The sequence below is a fragment of the Fonsecaea multimorphosa genome (genome assembly GCF_000836435.1).
Source record: "Fonsecaea multimorphosa CBS 102226 unplaced genomic scaffold supercont1.10, whole genome shotgun sequence".
Taxonomy (NCBI): Eukaryota; Fungi; Ascomycota; class Eurotiomycetes; order Chaetothyriales; family Herpotrichiellaceae; genus Fonsecaea; species Fonsecaea multimorphosa.
Genome location: NW_015971644.1, coordinates 151,466 through 164,010, shown reverse-complemented (window position 1 = coordinate 164,010; position 12,545 = coordinate 151,466). Strand labels below are relative to the sequence as shown.

General features: G+C 54.0%; 5 protein-coding genes across 5 annotated transcripts; 3 read left to right on the top strand and 2 right to left on the bottom strand.

Moving 5' to 3' along the window:
• Positions 1–183: 183 nt before the first annotated feature.
• Positions 184–2,109, top strand: Z520_05630 (uncharacterized protein; the record flags this gene model as incomplete). Its single annotated transcript, XM_016776133.1, has 3 exons — positions 184–236; positions 324–727; positions 791–2,109. 3 exons carry the CDS (start codon positions 184–186, stop codon positions 2,107–2,109), a joined length of 1,776 nt encoding a protein of 591 aa, XP_016632452.1.
• Positions 2,110–2,515: 406 nt separating this feature from the next.
• Z520_05629 (uncharacterized protein) lies at positions 2,516–5,125 on the bottom strand (the record flags this gene model as incomplete). The annotated part of the gene is made up of 1 exon (XM_016776132.1): positions 2,516–5,125. The coding sequence occupies one exon, from the start codon at positions 5,123–5,125 to the stop codon at positions 2,516–2,518; it is 2,610 nt and encodes an 869-aa protein (XP_016632451.1).
• An 845-nt stretch (positions 5,126–5,970) lies between these two features.
• Positions 5,971–7,883, top strand: Z520_05628 (uncharacterized protein; the record flags this gene model as incomplete). The annotated part of the gene is made up of 6 exons (XM_016776131.1): positions 5,971–6,184; positions 6,343–6,482; positions 6,540–6,559; positions 6,612–6,650; positions 6,702–7,176; positions 7,230–7,883. The coding sequence occupies 6 exons, from the start codon at positions 5,971–5,973 to the stop codon at positions 7,881–7,883; spliced, it is 1,542 nt and encodes a 513-aa protein (XP_016632450.1).
• A 666-nt stretch (positions 7,884–8,549) lies between these two features.
• On the top strand, positions 8,550–9,509 carry Z520_05627 (uncharacterized protein; the record flags this gene model as incomplete). Its single annotated transcript, XM_016776130.1, has 3 exons — positions 8,550–8,692; positions 8,769–9,024; positions 9,135–9,509. 3 exons carry the CDS (start codon positions 8,550–8,552, stop codon positions 9,507–9,509), a joined length of 774 nt encoding a protein of 257 aa, XP_016632449.1.
• Positions 9,510–10,407: 898 nt separating this feature from the next.
• Positions 10,408–12,533, bottom strand: Z520_05626 (uncharacterized protein; the record flags this gene model as incomplete). Its single annotated transcript, XM_016776129.1, has 3 exons — positions 10,408–10,445; positions 10,521–10,589; positions 10,688–12,533. The coding sequence occupies 3 exons, from the start codon at positions 12,531–12,533 to the stop codon at positions 10,408–10,410; spliced, it is 1,953 nt and encodes a 650-aa protein (XP_016632448.1).
• Positions 12,534–12,545: the final 12 nt, after the last annotated feature.

The following is a 12,545-nucleotide window of genomic DNA, read 5'->3' as shown; positions in this document are numbered from 1 at the left end:
CCGCCTTGAGGAAATTTCTTCTGCTGCAAGATGTTTCATTGTGGGTTTCGCAAAATACATCCGTCCATCACTGAATAGACTTTTCCGCCATCCCCATGTCTAGAGAAACAGACTCGATTGTCGTTTAGCTGCATTTACCGAACTTCTGGAACACTTATCCGATCCGACCCTTCATTTCTCACCATGTTACGCACGCCGTCGCCCAGCAGTCTCTATGGCTTGGTTGATATGGGAAGGTAATATCGTCCAGCGCCTTTCTAGTACGCCATTTCTTCCGGGTAGAAACATACTAATATTTGCTCGGGACATGTTTGGGGTGACAGCAATGGCATCCGGTTCTCCGTCACCGACCTCTCGCCCTCGACGGCCCGGTCCCTCCCAACCGTCTACCAAGACCGCGAGGGCATTTCGCTATTCGACGCCCAGTACTCGTCTGGCTCTGGCGTCAAGGGTCCCATTCCTCAGGAGACCATCGACGAAGTCATGGCCTCGCTGACCAAGTTCAAGACGGCGTGTAGCGATTTTCGCGTGCCCGAGACCAACATCAGAGTGTTGGCCACCGAAGCCACGAGGAATGCAGAGAACTCGGCGGATTTCCGGAGGCAGATCAAAGACGCTACTGGGTGGGAGGTCGACATGCTGCCCAAGGAGGCTGAAGGGACCATCGGCGCCATGGGCGTTGCCAGCAGCTTTGCTACGGTCGAGGGCTTGGTCATGGATCTCGGTGGTATTTCTTCCTAAACCAAACAGATGCCAACCGGGCATTGAACTGACTGCTGAGTGATCCCAGGCGGAAGCACTCAGATCACCTGGATGATCGCCAAAGACGGCCACGTCCAGACGTCTCCAAAGGGCAGCATCTCCTTCCCCTACGGCGCGGCAGCCATGACTCGGAAACTGAGAGAACTCTCCGTCTCTTCCCCTCCGTCAGGTCACAACAATAATGGCGGCCACCACCGCCTATCTCTATCCAAATCCAAATCCCCGGTAAAGCTCTCGCCCCAACAGGAACTGGAGGAGGACATGAAAGCCCAGTTCCGCCAGGCCTACGGAGACCTGGACATTCCCGACTCTTTACACCACAAGGCCAAACACGGCGGTTTGACTCTGTACCTCTCCGGCGGCGGGTTTAGGGGGTGGGGTTACCTGTTGATGTCGCAGCATAAAGTATCCCCCTACCCGATCCCCATCATCAACGGCTTCTGTGTCACCAAGCGCGAGTTCCAGCAAACCGGAGAAATCACGGCGCTTGCCGCAGAAGAGTCGGTATTTAGAATCTCCCAGCGAAGGGCGGAGCAAGTCCCCGCCGTGGCGTTCTTGATCAACGTCCTCGTCGACGCACTGCCCATGATCCAACAAGTCCGGTTCTGCCAGGGCGGGGTGCGCGAGGGGTTTCTTTTCGACACGCTCGACGCATCCACAAGGGCTCTCGACCCGTTACCCGCGGCGACGGCACAGTACGGGACACCCTCCGCGGCGGACCTTGCAGCTGTGCTCTGGGAGGGACTCCCCGGCGTGAACCACCTGGACCGGTCGTTGCCGCCGACATTCACACCTTCGCTGGTCCGCGCCGTCGCGGACATGATGTACCTGCACCTCCCTCTGCCCAAAGAAACCCGCTCCCTATCCGCCTTGCACGCACCCATCACGGGCGTGCTCACATCCGCGCACGGCATCTCCCACGCCGACCGCGCCATCTTGGCCCTCACCCTCTGCGCGCGCTGGAACGTCGACCTCCCGCCTCCGCACGAGACCTTGCAGTCCCGTCTCCGCGCCACACTCACGCACCAAGAAGCCTTCTGGGCAAATTACCTCGGCGCCCTCGCCAACCTCCTAGGCACCATCTACCCGTCCGGCACCATCGTCGACCCGAAACACCCGCGCGTCAAACTCGCCGCGCGCTGGGCCGACGGGTTGGGGAAAAAGGGCCTCGCGCAGGGCGTCGTCCTGCAGCTCATGTGTCGCCGCGAAGATCCCATGACTGTGCCCGTCGCGTTGAATCCGTTGGTCAATGAGGTCGAGAAGGTGGGCAAGAAGAAGAATCGCGTTGGTGGCGAGCATGGATTTGGGGTCCCCGTTGAGGTCGAGATTGATAGGGTTTTGGTTTGAAGGCTGTCTAAATACCTGTGTCTCAACATCAATGTAGGTGTGTGGGTATGTAGATACCTATGGCGGTACGGTATAGATTATGGATGTTGTGTACGGTATGTAGGTTTTTACTCATAGCCTGCCTAGGCATATGGCGTACTCCCCCCAGAGAGATTGTTCTGAGGAATACCTCCCTACCTACCTACCTGTCTATGTACCTGTAGTATACGACCAATAGGTAGCTGTGTCTCAGTCTCCAGCCCCTAGATATACATTGTCATCCTCGAAGGAGGAGCAGAAGAGACTATGGAGCAGCGCAAAGAGCCGAGCGAGGCCTTCGATTGAGACTGGCCCTGCCGAACCTCAGCCGTCCTCACACCACTTTGTGCCAATAGCCCAGAGAAAATGCCCCCGTGTTCGACAAATCTCATACAATCCTGAGTTTCTCGGTGCCTGCCATAGCCTCCCAGAACTCGGCCGGCTCATCGCAGCCCATCTCCGCCTTCAGAACCTCCCCTTCCATCCACCCTTGCACAAAACACGTCCCCAGAAACCTGTACGCGCCTTCGATTTCTGGGTGCTCGCCGAGCAAGACCGGGACTGAACACGTCGCCAGGATCGCCAGGTGAAGCGGCCCGCCATGTCCGATATAGTCACGGTCACGGTCGTCGCCCCCACCGCCGACTCTGCCAACATAGTCCGGTAACAAGCCCATGTAGCCCTTTTCCGAGACAAAGAGGTGTCTGCCGCGCATGATGCTGCGCACCACCTCCCACGCTTCTTGGGACGAGTAGCTTCCCCCATACGAGGGGACGTGGCGAGACCGGTTTGGGTCCTGGTCCGGGTTCAGCCTTGGCTTGAATGGTATGCAAGCATATGGCGCCGTCCAAAGGTCTTCATCAGGAGATAGCTTGGAATTCCCTTCTTTCTTTGGCCAGGAAGCAACGCAGTCACCGTGGACCATTGCTATCATGGCCTGCGCCACATCGTCGTAAGTGGTGATATTGTTCTTGGCGAAGAAGTCTTTGCAAAACTCCACTAACCCCGGAATTACCGCTCTCATTGGCAGATGTTCGGTTTTGCTGGCTGCAATGCCGTCCACCTTATCCAGAATGATGCCCATGCAATGTAGCGTGTTGCCGACGAATTTGAAGTATTTGTTTGAGTCCGGCTGTTGACGGACACCGCCGTCGGCGCAGTATACTGGGCCGTCCAAATCATCGTGCAGCGATATCCGATGCAGCCGAAACCTCTCACGACGGACGAGAGAGCTCGAGAGGGCCGGAGTGCTCCAGTCCGGACACCATGAGGATGCCTTGGAGTAGAACCCGTGATTTTCGACGGGCTGTCTGAACTCGGATGCTGCGATCATATCAAGACTACCGCTGTGGGCACACCATGCTTTAGTAAAGCCCATGTAAGCCTCCTCGTAGGCGCGTGAATAGTCCGCAGAAAAGTCTAGACCGGTCTTGTCGCGTGCAACATTCCACAGCGCGAACAGCTTGTCATGGGGGACTGCAGCTTCGAAATCCCGGGCGAGGATCGCAGACTCGAGGTATCCGGGCGCGGTGTCTTTGATATCATGCATGATAAAGCCACCACGGCTCCCGCCTATGTGGAGATGGCGAAAGTAAAGAAGCTTGCGAATGAAGAGCAGCTGAGCCGGGTCGACGCTGCTCAAGTCAGGAGTAGACTCCTCCATTTTCTGAGCAAGGCCTGGATCTCGAGACATCATGTCACTCAGATTGGCTGCTGCCGTCTCGAGCGCTTCAAAGGCGATTCCCTTTCGCATTCCGATTCCACAAGAAATCACCGGATTCGATGCCAGAGCCACCTCCTGCAGGACCCATACCCTCCGGAAATAAGGCCGCGTCAAGAATAGGTACAACGCAGCACAGAGTCGGGGGATGTCGTCCGGATCGATCCGGTCTGGCTTCCCGATGATAAACTCGTAGTGCGTGTCCATGCGAATGATGGGTTCTTGGAGATGCTCGACAAAGTCCAGGGCAAGTTCGCTATAATGGTCTGCCTCACCAACATCACAGATGACACCGGCGGCGCGATCATAGACATCAGCGATGCGAGGGATCTGGTGGTTCTTTTCGCTCGTGTCGGACTGGTTGATGCAGATGGCATCTGCCCACACAGCGCAGGCATGCGGCGAAGAGGAGGGCCGAATGCCACGAAGGACTCGTTCTAGGTTCTTGCGAATGTGCATCGACTGACCCATCACAGTGACTTGGACGTCGTCTTCCGAGACCCCCCACGTGTACGATAAAGCGAAGTAGCCCACGTCGGAGGCAAGCGGACAGTGTGCAAGATGGAGTTCCAACGGTGCCTGTTTGTCCTCATTTGGCTTGATCACGATTATGCGAGTCTCGTCGGCCACGGTGTCTAAAGGCACATACTGGTACGCTTGAGTTGGCCGCTCGCTGGAAGAATAGCTTCCGAGCCTGATTGGATAAACCTTTGGCAATGGCCATGTTTCTGGCAAAGTTTGCCACTTCTTCGTCCACTCCTTGTATCGGGAGTCAATCACCCTTTCAAACACACGTCGGTCCAGCAGATCGCGCAGAAAACGTTGCATGTCCACCACCGACTCCGCCATCTCGTACATTTTGTCCTGGAATTGGCGGGTCCAGTAGCGAGCCATCTCATTCGGATTATGCTGATCGACACATACGTACCGAATCCAGAGTCTCAGGGGCTTGTCTCCGGCTGGAGTGAAGTGTCGAAGAAACCTTTCCAACGCGACCGAGACGATGAGGCACTTCCCATCGACGAGAATCAGTTCCTCAAGCAAGCGGTAGCCTCGAGCATTCCGGACGGCTATGAATGGGTCGGCATGAGCAAGCAGTTGGGTCTCTATGGTGCAGCTGACCAGGCCGTCCAGTCCCTCGTGGCCCGTCCCGGCTGGACGTCGCTGTAGGACGAGAAAACGAAGCTCTTCGTGCTTCAAGTCGAGATCACCATACTGGAATGGTTCGCCCTGAATTATTTCCCGAAAACCTTGATCGTTGACCACCACTGCAGTCATTGCGCTGATTGATCTTTACGGCATCACCGAGGAAAAGGAAACGGATGGCATTCGTAGAGCGCCTCGGACGCATCGTCTTCTTGGACCGAGTAGATTCATGAGCTTCATCGAGGCTGTGCTGGAGCCTGGGCCCAGTTAATACTAGGGCACATTTGGAGAAGGCGGGACGAGGCATGATGATGAAACAGGCTTGGGTTGGGGGCCATTTGCAGCCTTGGAAGTCTTGTGTTCCAGGTTTGTAGCGTCTGACGAGGCTGGCCGCAGTTTGGTGAGTGCCAAGAGCCAAGCCTCACTACGTACTAATAGGTACTAGTGGTATCAGCATAGTCACGTGCTCACGAGCGCCACTATACACGTGACTATACTAGTACCTAGTAGTACTAGTAGCTTGGCGTGCCTGTGTCGCTAGCTGCCACTGCTAGCAGCATCTCCAGCCTCTCGAGTCTCCAGCATCAACGACGGCTTTACTTCCGGCCTTCACATCGCCACCATAGTAACACTCCAAACTCAAAGATGCAAAACGGGCATGATCGGCCCAGCATCCCGCTCCCCGCGGCGGGATGATTGCCCTCTTGAGTCTCCGATGTGGACCTCCTGCAGCGCAGATCCCGTCTTCAATGCCACAAACATGCCTCGCACGAATGCTTTTGCTCCACGAAGCACAAACTCAACAAATTCCGCTTCAATAGCCGATGAGTTCATTGCTTGATTCAAGATCTACGCCCTTGGACAGCATGTAACCCTAAATGTTGACTTTTCGATATTTTGGCTCGACGTTGCGACTTGTCTTCCTTTCTCTATCCTTTCCTCCTTCCTTAGTCCACTCCAAGTACTAACCCAGCAGTATGGGCATATTCAAAGCCCAACATGTGGCCTCCACGGGTCTTGTCTCGAATGTAAGCGCACCATCGGAATCTCCAACCTCGAACGATGTCGAGAAAGATGGAGGCACCGAGCTCAAAGAGTCACCCACGACCATTGTCCGAATAGACCCTGCACTGGAGAGGAGGGTCGTGCGCAAAATCGACCTGCGTGTGACTCCACTCGTCACCTTCTTGTGTAAGTCGCACACCTGGTTGCTCTGTCGTCTAAGATGCGAAACTCCGTGTGGAAGACCTTGCGTGAGGAGCCTCTGTCTTCGTCTTTGACAGAGCCTCTTATTCCGAACCATGACTGTACCTGAATCTTGACATGGCCAATTCATTGACAGATCGCAGTCCTACTTTCATTTCTCGACCGATCGAATATCGGCAATGCGCGTATTGCTGGTATGGAAGATGACCTCGATCTGACCGGCGATCGATATGACTGGTTGTTGACGATATTCTACATATCATATATTGTGTTCCAATTCCAGGTGAGCTCTTCTGGTCGCATCAGCTTGATCTTCCGTTGTGCTGACTGTTTGCTGCAGGGTTTCATGTGGAAGATAGTGTAAGCATTTGCGCGTGCGACCTGCAGATCGGGCTTCACTGACACATACCAGAAAGCCACATACTTGGGCTTGCTTTATCACTCTTGCCTGGTAAGTGCTTCCTCAAGATAACATCAGGATCCTTTTTATCAACGACTTCAGGGGAATTGTTGCAACCTGTCAAGCAGCCACCCAGTCGTGGGGAGGAGAGATGGCCTTGCGATTCCTGCTCGGTGCTGCCGAGGCGGGCTTCGGGCCGAGCATTCCATACCTGCTCAGTTTCTTCTATCTCAGACACGAGCACGGTTTCCGCAGCGGCATCTTCCTCGCAGCTGCTCCTCTCGCCAACACATTCGCAGGAGCTCTGGCGTACGGAATCACGAGTGGCCACCCAAGTATTGCCAAATGGAGGCTGCTCTTCCTTGTGGAAGGCATTCCAACCATCCTTGCTGCTCCTATAGCGTGGTTCTACCTCCCCGACAGCCCGACCAGTGCTAGGTTCTTGACCGCGGAAGAAAAAGAGGTTGCGAGAGCAAGAGTCATCAGGCAGCATGGTCACCAAGAGGAAGGAAAACACCGCGTCAGTCTTAAGGAGATCGGCGAAACACTGATTGATGCCAAAGCGTGGTTTACAGCGGTAAAGTCGCCCGATCCGATGAACCGAGCGTAACCAGCTAACTGAAAGTGCAGTTGATGTACTTCTCGTGCAATGTGTCGTATTCGTCGTTACCGGTCTTCTTGCCCACGATCCTCAATCAAATGGGCTTCTCCTCCATCAACGCTCAAGGGTTGTCGGCCCCGCCATATTTCGTCTCCACCATTGTCACGGTTTTGACATGTTGGATTGCGGACCGAACTCAACAACGGGGACTCATGATTGCCTTCCTCAGCTGTGTGGCCGGGATCGGGTATATCCTTCTCGCGACGTGCACGGCGGTTGCCCCGAGGTATTTCGGAACATTCCTCTGTGCGTCCGGAGTGTTTCCCGCCATCGCCAACATTTTGCCGTGGGTGGTCAACAACCAGGGAAGCGATAGTCGTCGTGGAATGGGAATAGTCCTCCTCAACCTGGTCGGGCAATGTGGGCCACTTCTCGGAACTAGGATATTTCCTAAATCCCAGGAGCCCCGCTACGTGGAAGGACAAAGTATTTGTGCGGCATTTATGTTCTTCAATGCATTGCTGGCCCTGTCGTTGAGAACGCTTTTGGTGTGGGAGAACAAAAGGTTGGACAAGAAGTACGGATCCCAGGGCGGTCCGGAGACGCAAATGGCGACGGGTGGCAAGGCTGACGCGAATGTGGGAGAGGAGAACTACGGGAGCACATTCAGGTATATTCTCTAGAGGAGTTTTCTCGGGAGGAGCTTCTCTCCAGGTGCGCTCTCGGTGCACCTGTGCGCCAAGGATTGATATGGACCTGTTTACGGACTAGCTCCAACGCTGCAAATCGCATGAACACTAGTTCTCATGACATCATCGGGCGTCAAGCAGAGAGTTATCTCCGAGCTTAACTCCCGCGGGGCGCCTCGCATTGAGCCTCCCGCCCACCAACGGGTGCCAACGCCTCTAGCAAGCTCCTTTCCCTTGTGTCTGTGACGATGCACTTTTACTGGATTTCTCATGCTCCCCTGTCCGTCATTGTCCCGCTTATCAACGGCCAGTAACTGAAAATGTGCCCTCCATGTGTTGCGCTCCAGGCAGAACAGCGTGGAAGCCCTCCGATACGGGTTCGGCCCTCGAGCTGCCGGATCGGGAGCCGGCCTCGAATCGACTGCCCCTCCTTTCCTAGACTGTTCTTGGTGACTTTGGTGACATTGTCTGCAGCTTAGCTAGCAATATTCATGTCCGAATTTGCGGAGTGTCCATCTTGTCCTCTCAAGCTTGCGTGGCTTGTATAAAAGACCCTGCCCCTCTTTCCCTTTCTTTAGGCTACCGGCAGCGCCAGTTTTCTCTCATACCAGAACCAGTTGAAACATCTACGCCCAATCTCTCCGGCTTACCCTCCTCAAGATGGCTTCTAACCCTCCCGGCACCTGCTGCTACAAAGGCGTCAAGCACGAAGGCACTCCTACCGGCGAGTTTTCTCAGCTGGGTGATTTTGAGGTCTACACAAAGTACCCTGAGAGCAAGAGCACCGAACTTGGCATCCTTGTGTATGTTTCCAGTTCTCTGCTAGCTATCTGATTGATTCTGTTTCTCTGGACTGACCCAAGCCCCCTTTCTCTGTAGCATCACCGATGTGATCGGCCACCGCTTCAACAATGCCCAATTGATTGCAGACCAGCTGGCCGCCAACGGCTATTTCGTCATGATGCCTGACCTGTTCGACAAGGACCCTATCCCCCTCAACCGCCCTGGCGATTTCGACATTATGAAGTGGTTGAAGGGCGAATACCACTCCAAGAAGACCGCCCATTTGCCTCCCAATGTGGACCCCATCATTGACGCATGCATTGTTGAGATGAGGACGAAGTACGGAGTCAAGGTAAGATGGTCCACTTTTGAAGAGAAAGACAGATGGAAACAACCTAGAATGGGCCTCGATTCGAGTAAAAAGAAAAACAAGTGCTAAATTTTACTCTTCCTCCATTCTAGAAACTCGGCGCCGTCGGCTACTGCTTTGGTGCGAAATACGTGATCCGACACCTACGCCCCGACTCCGGGAAATTCGACGCCGGCTACTGCGCACATCCGTCCTTCGTCGAGGCCGACGAGCTTCGCGACATCAAGGCCCCTCTTGCCATTGCCGCCGCCGAAACCGACCACATTTTCCCGCCCGAGAAACGTCACGAGAGCGAGGTCATCCTCAAGGAGACCGGCCTGCCGTATCAGATCAACTTGTACAGTGGTGTGGAGCACGGTTTCGCCGTAAGAGGAGACTTGAACAACAAAGTCCATGTGTACGCCAAGGAAAATGCCTTTGTGTTTGCGATCCAATGGTTTGAGGAGCATTTGAAGGGTGGAAAGTAAGTCGACCTGCACAACTTTGCTTAGGGTATGAAGGGGGGGTTTGCGGCTGCGGTGAACAGACTATGCGTGGTTCGTGGCAGACTCCAGCGCGTGGTGAGTGCGAAGTCTACACTGACGCTACACTTGCGCTTGCACCCTGCGTTGTTGGCGGAAAAGTCCTAGTCTTCTAGACGATACCGAACCTGATGCTAATGCCAATGCTGACGGTGTTTTGCTTCTCATCGTACGCAGAGACGCCGCGAGATTGTGAAATCTGATGACCCTTCTGATCCCTGACTCTGACCCCGTTGTGCATCGTTCCTGGGGACACGGGAGACAGACGGACGCCTTTCATTCTCACTTGCTCTAGTGCCCAAGGTGACCTTTGGACTTGGGACGAAACCTTATATGATGAGTTATGGTAGTAGATGCCGGATCACGGTCTCAAAAAATACAATACCATTTCCACTAGCCTCGCGGACTAGCAGTCTTTGGTTGATCGTCATAATCCTAATACGATAGTTGCGGGATCATTGGGGTAAGGGGTTCATTTTCTTTTTAAATCGTCCGAGCTACCTAACTAGGTATATAGGTATCATAGTATCCTACTAGCGGGAGACGCAACGCACCACAAAAATGAGGGTGGGCTTTGCACTTTTTCTTGCTCAAGGGAGATAGGTAGGTACTCGCTTCGCCCTTGCTGACTGCCTCGTTAAAATTCCTGTTCTCGCGCTCTTGGTTCTGATTTCCTGGTGGCCCAGCCCAGCCCCATCTCTGGTCCAGTGATCCGTAGCAAAGAGAGAAGAATACACTGAAGGAAGCAAGGAAGATGTAGTCGCACTGTCGGCCTAACGATCAGAATCAAACCCTCCTTAGCCTTGCGAGCAGTGTGCAAGGTGAAATGTGGCGATCAATCAGTTCAAACACCCATCTTCTCCGCCGTCCGCATGAGGGCACCTAATTGATAACAAAGTTAGAAACCTTCTATACCATACTACAAGACAGAATGCGTGCATCACTAGGAAGACTCACCAACAAAAGTGGTAACCAATCTCGCACGTCCTTGGACGATATCATCGGGAAGAAGGTAAATGGTGGATCCTGTTTGCAATCTCTTGTTAGTACGTGCTTATCCGCGCCGCACTCGAACCAGGATAAGGTTAAAAAATCCAAAAGCCAAAAGACGCAGCAACACATACCCATCTTTCTGGCAATGCTTATACTCAACTTGGCATTGGCATACGCATCATCGGGCGTCTTTCCAGGCGTGACAAGATCGTAGTCGACGTAGTTCGCTTTCATACCGTTCAGAACGTCCAACAAGAAGATACCGCTGGTAATGGCGGGATCTTTGAACGACCTGACGGAAGAGGTCTTGCCACCCTTGCGGGACATCTCATTGGCCCATTTCATCATGTCCGAATCGCTGAGGTCGCGTTTGCCCATACGTTGCGCGAGCCCAGAAAGTGTCGACACGATATCGCGGCGCATAAGTTGCCAAACTAATCCCAAAGTCAAGGTACGCTGGCCATCAGTGATATCTGCACCTTGAATGCCCACGAGGGAGAAGCGATTCTGCTTGCCCAGTTCAACGGCGTAGTTGGTGTTTTCAACCATCTTAAACCGTGACATTTCGCCGCCGTGCGCAGGAGGTTTGTTCACATGGCGGAAATTGACGCTGCCTGGGATGACCTTGTCATAGGCTTGGAGCAGAACTGTGCCATCGCGGAGATCATCAAAGAAGGAATTGACGGGAGGTTGGACGTCAAGACTGTTCAGCCAGAGGGTGAACACACGGGCTTCACGCTCTCCTTCTGCATCAAAGTCTTCAATTTCGGGTTTCTCGCCTTCTTCAAGCGGGTCTAGGCCTGGGTGGGTGTTGAAGAGGTTGGCAACAAAGGCCAAGTTGAGCTTTGGATTGCCGGCTACTAGGGCGGTTGGCGTCAAGAACTTTCGGCAGTCAATTCTTTCGGCATTCTGGAGGACTTCTTCGGCTCGTTGCAGGAGATCGCGCGTCTGCAGGGGAGCCCGTGAGCAGATGTCTGGTTTCAGCTGGTTGAGCAGGACGGTGTAGTTCTCGCCATCCTTGACATCGCCGGAAAAGTTTGCCACTCTTCGTGGCCAGTTCGCGTTCTTGAGATGATAATTGAACCAACGAAGCAAGATCTGCTCGGGGGGCAGTCGAAGGAATTGATCTAGAGTCTCATCTTCTTCCAGGAGTCGGTACAGCTCGGGATGCAGCTTGATGTCAATCTTTCCCAAAAGGCCTCGTCGGATGACCTGCCAAATCAGACCCAGGATCAAATGCTCTCGAACCTCGATGATATCTCCAGCACCGACGTTGACCACGGAACAGCCGATACCTTTTGCAGACTCGATGACAATGTTGTTGTTCTCCGTCATGTGGAATGCATTGAGAGTCTTGATCTTCTTCCCTGGCTTATTTAGCACACGTTCATCGATGGTGTCGGGAACACTGTCATTGATAAGTTTTGAAAGGACCAAGCCATCCTTGCAGTGGTCGAACATCTCGAAGGTATCGGTGGGGAAAGGCAAGAGATGGCCAATGTCGGGATCGCCGGCAAGGACAGCATTGATATGGGTGGTAAAAGCAGTTCGCTCCTCCTCATTGATAGTGTGCGTGACGTTGGCAGAAGAGCCTTGCACATGAATCTTCCCACCTCCGCCGAGGCTGGGCTTCGAGGCATGCCCCGGAACAGAAGGAAGACCGTTGCCGGACGCGGGTCTCTGAGCGCCCACTGACATACGTCTTTGAGCGGGAGAGGACTCGCGGACCTTTGCGATCAGGTCGACATAGTCCTCCAATTCCACCCGCCTTGAGCTGTCGAGGTCCACCTCTTTCAGCGCCTGTCTGACCACATCGTAAGACTGCCTTTCGGACTGCTGGGTAGCCTTGATGACGGTGGCCTCGTCAAGATAGCCCTTGTCATCGACATCGAGCTTGCGAAAGGCGTCTTGTAGCTGGAAGATTTCGTTCTGAGGGAACTGGGGGTATTTGCGCTGAAGTTTGAGGATGGCCGCCATGGTGGAAGGAGG